The sequence below is a fragment of the Podarcis pityusensis genome (assembly GCF_964106645.2).
Source record: "Podarcis pityusensis genome assembly, chromosome: 7".
Taxonomy (NCBI): domain Eukaryota; kingdom Metazoa; phylum Chordata; class Lepidosauria; order Squamata; family Lacertidae; genus Podarcis; species Podarcis pityusensis.
In genome coordinates, this window is record NC_138031.1 from 11,300,850 (window position 1) to 11,309,973 (window position 9,124).

The following is a 9,124-nucleotide window of genomic DNA, read 5'->3' on the forward strand; positions in this document are numbered from 1 at the left end:
CCGCCAGAGCGGTACCTATTTATCTACTTGCACTTTGATGTGCTTTCGAACTGCTAGGTTGGCAGGAGCAGGGACCGAGCAACGGGAGCTCACCCCGTCACGGGGATTCAAACTGCCAACCTTCTGATTGGCTCAGTGGTTTAACCCACAGCGCCACCCGTGTCCCTCTCTCCACAGATGTAGTGTTCAGCTAAAGGCACTGAGAGTCATGGACCATTAATGGAGAACCCATTCTCCACTTTTTATTTGCTTTCTACCGCCAAAGGTATAACTGGGGAATGAGCTCATTGGCTGTGACCTTTGAAGGTCCTAAAACTGCCACCCAGAGGATCGCTAAAACTGTCCCTCCCCAAACCCCACAGCCTACAGCAAGCAACTACTGGGGAGTTAAAGGGCTCAGAAGCGAGTGACCCCTTAGCTTGAACCCACCAAGCACACTGGGACCAGGCCAAGTTATGGGCATCTATGGCTCCCTCAAGAGGGGATCCCAATAAAGTCCCAGGACAGGCAGAAGGCCTTGTTGTTATTGTGACTCCGTGTGGGGACCTGTATTGCCTGGACAAAGGGTCTGCAACAAGGGCTAAAGCCTCAACAAAGCCAAAGTTGCCATCTTCTTGTCGATCATAGTGGTAACTGGGGCTCAGGTTTGGGCCTATTCCCTATGGGGCATCTGCAACTTGGAGTTGACTCAAGAGTCCTGGAGTCTCCTTGCTTGTTCCGCCGGCAGCAAGTCACTCAGCGCAGACCCAGACCATCAAGTCCAAGCTGTCATGCGCACCACCCAATATGACGCAACATTGGCTATAGCAGCAGAGGCCCAGAGGGACACAGCTGAATAAACCCAAGGGCATTGAGATGGTTGCATTTTGTTGTAATTGTACTGCTGGTGGTCGCTGCCTTGAATACCACTTTTCGGAGGGACGGGTCCACTGCCAGATTTATGTATAAGCTAAACAAGCTATAGCTTAGGGCCCCACACTCTTGGGGCCCCCCAAAAAATGTAAAGGGGAAAAAACCCCACTGGATGTACATTTCCAAAATATAAGATAAAAAACAAATAAAATAAAACCTACATACAGCAACAGTGGCAAATGGCTTTAGATACCTATTAAGCCCATAAATTACCATAAAGCATATATTCAACACAAAAATCAGCAACCATTTGTTGTTGACAAAGGACAGCTGGACATATAAAGGGCCTCATTACCTTCAGTAGCTTAGGGCCTCATCAAACCTAAATATGGCCCTGGATGGGTCACAGGTTTAACTTAATAACTTGTAAGTTAAAATATGGCTCTGTTATAGGTACAGTGGTACCTCGGGTTAAGTACTTAATTCGTTCCAGAGGTCCGTTCTTAACCTGAAACTGTTCTTAACCTGAGGTACCACTTTAGCTAATGGGGCCTCCCGCTGCCGCCGTGCCGCCGGAGCACGATTTCTGTTCTCATCCTGAAGCAAAGTTCTTAACCCGAGGTAATATATCTGGGTTAGTGGAGTCTGTAACCTGAAGCGTATGTAACCTGAAGCGTATGTAACCCAAGGTACCACTGTATTTCTATTAGAGAAGGGTCCTCCTGTGATGGAGAAAATGATAATTTCATAAAACTGTACCATTCTGATGATTCCGTTTTCTTTTGAGCCTATGCTCTAGGTAAACTGAAGAGGGCTGTGCCTGCCTTTTACAGTATAGAACTAGCTGCTTTTAGGTTGTGTGTGTAGCAAATGCCCATTCCAGAACACTGGAAAGAATAACCTGTTAGAATTTATGGTGGCCATTGTATGCGCGAACAGAGAATCAGCTAGGCATGGCAACTGTGATTAATCTTGAATTGTTTTGCAGACAGATGAAAGAGGATATTGGGAGACATTTAATGAATAGGAAAATTAGTCTCAGTCTTAATAAAGAAAGACATTGAAAAATGATTATATGTAATCACAGGATATTATGATGAGGGCTGATGGTTTCGATTGGTTGAGGCTGATGGCACTGGGTTGCAATTGTTAAGATTGCTGTGACCCTTAGATTAGCAAATAGAAATCACGTGTGCAATCTGGAAGTGTTTCAGAAACATTGTTTTGGATGTGGTTGTTTGCAGCTTCCTCCTTACTTTTTAAAACATATTTTTATTTAAAATTTCTTAGTTTACAAAAATACATGCACTGTCTCTTTTTTCCCAAGTTGCGTTTTCTACAGGTCAGTTTCATTTGTTGTGAGACATTAGTGCTACATACAGCGTTAGGTTAGGAAGGAGAGAGGGAGAGGGGGGGGGACGGCAAGGTGGGTGGGGTGTCAAGGCTTCTATTCCTCTACTTAGTGTATGTGTGGGGTTTTGTGCCAGTGTCACTTGTGTGGGTTCTCTTACTATTCGCTTGTTGTATTTTCTTGGTGGTGAGAGAGGTTGGGGGTGGCCTAGGATGTGGTTGGTTGTCTTTGGTTGGCTGTAGTGAGATTTGGGTTTTTTTGTGTGTATGTGCCTCCTCCTTACTTTTGACGCTGTCCTTATGTGCATTTGTATTCCAATAAAGGCCTAACTTTTCATTTGGAGCCTACATCCTCTCATTTTGGGTTTCTGGAAGGGAGAGCTCCATTCTAGGAACCCCTTTTAAATTTCTACAACACCTGTATAATCAATGTGTGTGTGTGTGTGTGTGTGTGTGTTTATGTTAATGAACTGAACAGACTGAAAGATTCTGAGTCATTGGTGGGGGGAAAGAGTGTGTGAGAACAGCGTTTAGCTTCTTTTTTAATTGCTATTTTGCTAATATTGCTTTATAGATTAATAATAATAATAATAGTAATAATAATAATAATAATTTATTACAGTGGTACCTCAGGTTACATACGCTTCAGGTTACAGACTCCGCTAACCCAGAAATAGTGATTCAGGTTAAGAACTTTGCTTCAGGATGAGAACAAAAATTGTGCTTCGGCGGCGCGGCGGCAGCAGGAGGCCCCATTAGCTAAAGTGGTGCTTCAGGTTAAGAACAGTTTCAGGTTAAGTACGGACCTCCGGAACGAATTAAGTACTTAACCTGAGGTACCACTGTATTTGTACCCTGCCCATGTGGCTGGGTTTCCCCAGCCACTCTGGGCGGCTTCCAACAAAGATTAAAAATACATCAAAATGTCACACATTAAAAACTTCCCTGAACAGGGCTGCCTTCAGATGTCTTCTCAATGTCAGGTAGTTCTTTATCTCTTTTACATCTGATGGGAGGGTGCTCCACAGGGCGGGTGCCACCACCGAGAAGACCCTCTGCCTAGTTCCCTGTAGCTTTGCTTCTTGCAGTGAGGGAACCGCCAGAAGGCCCTCAGCGCTGGACCTCATTGTCCAGGCTGAACGATGGAGGTAGAGATGCTCCTACAGGTATACTGGGCCGAGGCCATTTAGAGGTCAACACCAACACTTAATGCCTTATTAAGAACCTAAGACGAAGCTGCTGGATCATGGCCCATCCAGTCCAGCGTCGTGTTCTTACAGTGGCGAGCCTGATGCCTATGGGAAAGCAGCAAGTAGGATTCAGGCACAACAGCCCTCTCCCTACCCGTTGTTTCCAGCAACGAGTATTTGGAAGAGCATTGCCGCCTCCAACTGTGGTGGTGGAAGATAGCCATCATGGCTAGTGGCCATCGATAGCCCTCCCCTCCAAGAATTTGCCTAATCCTCTTCTTGATTTGCTTACCATATAATATGACTTATGCTGCAATTGTGACGCTTATTTTTTAGTTACTGGTTCCTCAGTGGAGTTTTATAGATAACAACAACAACAACAACTTATTTACATCCTGCCCTCCCCAGCCAAAGCCGGGCTCAGAACGGCTAACAACAGTAAAAATAACACCGTATACATAAAATCACAATCAATTAATTGAAATACATTCTAAAATCAATTCATTCTAAAATCAATTCAAATCACATTAATGGCAACCATTGGGCTAGAGTTCTATGAAGATTACCAAAGGAGGGGGGTCAGACTGTGCCTTGGCCAAAGGCCTGGTGGAACAGCTCCGTCTTGCAGGCCCTGCGGAAAGATGTCAAGTCCCTTGTGACAGAGCGTTCCACCAGATTGGGACCATGGCCAAAAAAGCCCCGGCTCTAGTTGAGGCCAGCCTAACCTCCCTGTGGCCCAGGACCTCCAAGATGTTTTTATTTGAAGACCGTAAGGTCCTCCGTGGGACATACCAGGAGAGGCAGTCCCGTAGGTACGAGGGTCCTAGATTGCAATTGTTTCTACGGATGATCTGTTAATTACATTACATGATTTGTGCTGTACTTGCATTGCTCAATAATGTTGCTGTTATTTACTGTTTGTAAATTTGTTGTTGTTGGGATTTGTTGAAATGGAAAGAGGCATTGAAATGCAATAAATCAAATTAAGTCGAAACCAAAGTTCAGCACGCCACTCCCACCCCAAGAATTGGCTTTTCGCTGCCAACTCTCTCCTGGCCTTATAACCAGACATAAACCAGACATGTTTATCACCCGACCCTCCCACTGCCACCTCCAGAAGTCCTGGAGTTAAACCAATTCAGCCTTAAGAGTTCTGGAAATGTTGACCAAATCATCATTCTGCTGCAACTTTAAATTAGGGGTGTTCCAAACATACTCCTCCCCTCCAGCCGCAGCTATTTACGCCTTTCTGAAAACTGCCACCACACGCTCACCATCATTTTTGGGATTTGCAATTTATACTATTGTTCGCTGTTCCCCAAAGCGCTGATGAGCTAGTACACACACATCGTGCCAGACTACTGTTCATTGTTAGCCGGTCAGGGCTTCCAACTGGGAGCAATTTGTGCATGTTCCCAAATGAAAATACACAGATGAGGCAATTGGCTGGATTGCACCATAATTAGCATAACTTTGAAATGAGTCACTGGTTTGTTCTTTTATTTTTTTTCCCCTCCACACATCTGACGATGCTTTCACAACCTGTTGTTTGATCTGCAACTTCAGATATAAAAATGTTCTCTTTGGGACTAAAAAAATGATGGCATCCTTTTAAATATTAAAAAATAATAAAACAAACACTTCATAATGTAAATCAAGAATTTAAGGGGGTTTTGCCATTAACTGGATGGGCAGAGAAAAAATATGAATAGTATCAAAACAATTATAATAAAATAAAGTAATTCAAGTCTAGACTGAAAATCATGGGGCTGCTTTTACTTATTAGATTATTAAATCATTTGCAACCATTTGCATCTGTTTCAAGGAGCCCTGGACTTCTTTGGGAGTAGGACAGAAATCTAACACACATATAAAACCAGACATTTCAGTGAGGAAGGAAGACAATATTTCTTTCCCGATCCAGCTCATCACATGGCAGGGAAGAAATATGTCATTGTTCTTTTCATTAGTCTGGTATCCTAACCCACCTCCAATGTCCTTGCATGTCCATTTGGTGATGGAACATACAAATAAAACCTATGTACATAAAAGTCAGTAGACACAGACCAAAATCGGGTAGCTGATTTCTCCAGTGTAGGGGACAGAGTATCTCTATTTCAGGGACGGCCAACTCCTGAGAGAGGAGGTGTTCAGGGAAAAGTTGCTGAGCTTTTTTAGGAGGAGGAGGAGGAGGAGTTTGGACTTGTTATCCCGCTTTATCACTACCCTAAGGAGTCTCAAAGCGGCTAACATTCTCCTTTCCCTTCCTCCCCCACAACAAACACTCTGTGAGGTGAGTGAGGCTGAGAGACTTCAGAGAAGTGTGACTAGCCCAAGGTCACCCAGCAGCTGCATGTGGAGGAGCGGAGACGCGAACCCGGTTCACCAGATTACGAGTCCACTGCTCTTAACCACTACACCACACTGGGAGAAAGGTGGAGAGTCACTCACCAAAAGATCACTAAGGAAACAATCAGCCTCACTGCAAAAGCTCCGTGTTCCATTCTGGAGATCCTGCAACAATGGAGGGCGGGCCGAGGAGGCGGGGCCCAATTCTGTTTTACCACCACTGAGGAAAGGGGAATACCTGAAGGAGTGTCTCCACCTTCATCCTTTTGCCCGGACAATGAGATCCAGTGCCGAGGGCCTTCTGGTGGTTCCCTCATTGAGAGAAGCCAAGTTACAGGGAACCAGGCAGAGGGCCTTCTCGGTAGTGGCACCCGCCTTGTGGAATGCCCTCCCACCAGATGTCAAAGAGAAAAACAACTACCAGACATTCAGAAGACATCTGAAGGCAGCCCTGTTTAGGGAAGCTTTTAATGTTTAACAGACCACTGTATTTTAATATTTTGTTGGAAGCAGCCCAGAATGGCTGGGGAAACCCAGCCAGATGGGTGAGGTATAAATAATAAATTTATTATTATTATTATTATTATTAACCAACAATCAACCGCGATCTACCAAAACCTACTGGAGATCTACCAGTAGATCGCGATAGGCCTGTTGGACATCCCTGCTCTATTTCATCACAATCACAACACACATCCTGTTTCCACATGGATATGAACGGTGCCCTTGAGCAGGTCCAGACTTGCTCCTCTCAACATGATGAAGAATTAGTGTCCAATCCCGCCCAGATACAGTGGTGCCTCGCAAGACGAAAAGAATCCGTTCCGCGAGTCTCTTCGTCTTGCGGTTTTTTCGTCTTGCGAAGCAAGCCCATTAGCGGTTTAGCGGATTAGCGCTATTAGCGGCTTAGTGGGCTTAGCAGATCAGCTGATAAGCGGCTTAGCGGTTTAGCGGATCAGCTGATAAGCGGCTTAGTGGCTTAGCAGATCAGCTGATAAGCGGCTTAGGGATCAGCTGTTAAGTGGCTTAGCGGATCAGCTGATAAGCGGCTTAGCGGCTTAGCGGATCAGCTGATAAGCGGCTTAGTGGCTTAGCGGATCAGCTGATAAGCGGCTTAGGGATCAGCTGTTAAGCAGCTTAGCGGATCAGCTGTTAAGCGGCTTAGCGGATCAGCTGATAAGCGGCTTAGCGGCTTGGGAAAAAGGGGGGGGAGGAAAAAAACCCCGCAGGAACTCGCAAGACATTTTCGTCTTGCGAAGCAAGCCCATAGGAAATTCGTTTTGCGAAGCACCTCCAAAACGGAAAACCCTTTCGTCTAGCGGGTTTTCCGTCTTGCAAGGCATTCGTCTTGCGGGGCACCACTGTATGCTCATAGCATGGCACTTACCTATGGAACCTTTCGCAGCAATGGCCACTGCTTGCAAAAGGGCCTGGATGATACCCGCTCGGACTCGGGGGAAATCTCTCCTGCGAGAATCTAGGTGTGCCAGAATTTCCTGTATCACGTGATGAGAGTACTGCGCCTAGAAATCAAAAAATACTTGTCGGTTTCAATTGTAAATTAAAAGCTGCTTCCTGTGATCTTTAATTCCAAATGCTCTTTCTCATGCAAACTGCCCGAGGAAACACTTAACTGGTGTTGACAATGTTTTACCTGCTGTGCACAAAGATCTCTACTCCCTTGCCCCACTCCTAGATAGATAGATAGATAGATAGATAGATAGTTTAGGCCCCCACATATTAACTACCGTATTTTTCGCTCTATAAGACGCACTAGACCATAAGACACACCTAGTTTTTGGAGGAGGAAAACAAGAAAAAATATATTCTGAATCTCAGAAGCCAGAACAACAAGAGGGATCGCTGCGCAGCAAAAGCAGCAATCCCTCTTGCTGTTTTGGCTTCTGGGATAGCTGCGCAGCCTGCATTTGCTCCATAAGATGCACACACATTTCCCCTTACTTTTTAGGAGGGAAAATGTGAGTCTTATAGAGCAAAAAATACGGTAAATATAAAGGGTTCAGCAAGCAGATGAAAATGTGCAACCAGCGCCAGATTTAGGGTGGTGCAGGCTGTTCCCCCACAAAAGGTGTTGATCTGAAGAGGTGCAAAATTCAGAAGAGCCATAATTGAGGAGATCCAGTTGAGGGCACCAAATTTTATCCTCACACAAGGAACCAGTTTACCCAGATTACCAAAGTCTGCCATTGGTGCAACATAATTATATGATGGGCTTCAGCAAAACTAGGTTCAAGAGGAGTTGATACCCAGAGCAAGAGCTTGGGGGAGGACCATAGCTCAGCGGTGGAGAATCTGCTTTGCATGCAGAAGGTCTCAGGTTCAGTTCTTGGCATCTTCAGGTAGGGCTGAGGAAAAACCCTGTAGAGCCAGTGTAGACAATATTGATCTAATGGTCCAATGGTCTCACTCAGCATAAGGCAGTCCCTGATATTCCTCCAAATGTGATGTTAACCCACCAAAGGGGATGGGATCATGTGGAAAGATGCAGTCAAAAAAGAATTATGGACTCTGGCCTAATAATAATAATAATAATAATAATAATATACCCCGCCCATCTGGCTGGGTTTCCCCAGCCACACTGGGCGCCTCCCAACAGAATATTAAAAACACGATAAAACATCAAACATTAAAAACTTCCCTAAACAGGGCTGCCTTCAGATGTCTTCTAAAATTCAGATAGATGGGAGGACATTCCACAGGGCAGGCGCCACCACCGAGAAGGCCCTCTGCCTGGTTCCCTGCAACCTCACTTCTTGCAGTGAGGGAACTGTCAGAAGGCCCTCGGAGCTGGACATTTAGGGCTTTAAATATTGAAACCAAACCCATTTATTTGTGCCACGAAACTGAACGGTATCCATCATGCATAGGGTCCCTTGTGCCCTTGTCAAATAACTGTATCATCATCCCACCTCCCGGGGGGGTGGGGGACAGAAAAAGACTTTCCCACACACCTTTGTGTTGTGGTGCATGAAGGAGCAGAAGCTTCAGCCACATTAGATCTCACTGTGACAGCAGTGGTGCACCACCATAGGTGTGTGTGTGTCCGTGTCCCTGGGGCCTGCAGCAGCCAGTTTCAACAACCCATAGGTAGGCCTTTGAGTACGAATCCTTCAGGAACAAGTCTATGCGCTTGCAGCATTCCATCCCAGTTAGGAGATAATCCGTTTACATTTTGAAGCTACCACAGGCTCCATACACTTAGAATCATGGGACTGTAGAGCTGGAAAGGACCCTGGGGGCAATCTAATGCAGCAATCTGGCCCACAGCCATCCCTGGGTGGGCTCAAAGCTCCAACCTTCTGGTTAACAGCCAGGTGCACTGACTCACTGTGACACAGAGAGTTCTCAAGGACTGGTTGTAT

The 9,124-nt window shown here is 45.5% G+C and overlaps 1 protein-coding gene across 6 annotated transcripts in view; it reads right to left on the reverse strand.

Annotated features, from left to right (window-relative positions):
- The window catches only part of EFR3A (EFR3 homolog A), an 89,655-nt gene that overhangs the window by 34,774 nt on the left and 45,757 nt on the right, over positions 1 to 9,124 (reverse strand). For all 6 annotated transcript variants that reach the window (XM_081012559.1, XM_081012554.1, XM_081012557.1 and 3 more), the window contains exon 10: positions 7,129 to 7,264. In XM_081012559.1, coding sequence (XP_080868685.1) covers positions 7,129 to 7,264 — 136 coding nt within the window. The remainder of the gene's footprint in view (positions 1 to 7,128; positions 7,265 to 9,124) is intronic.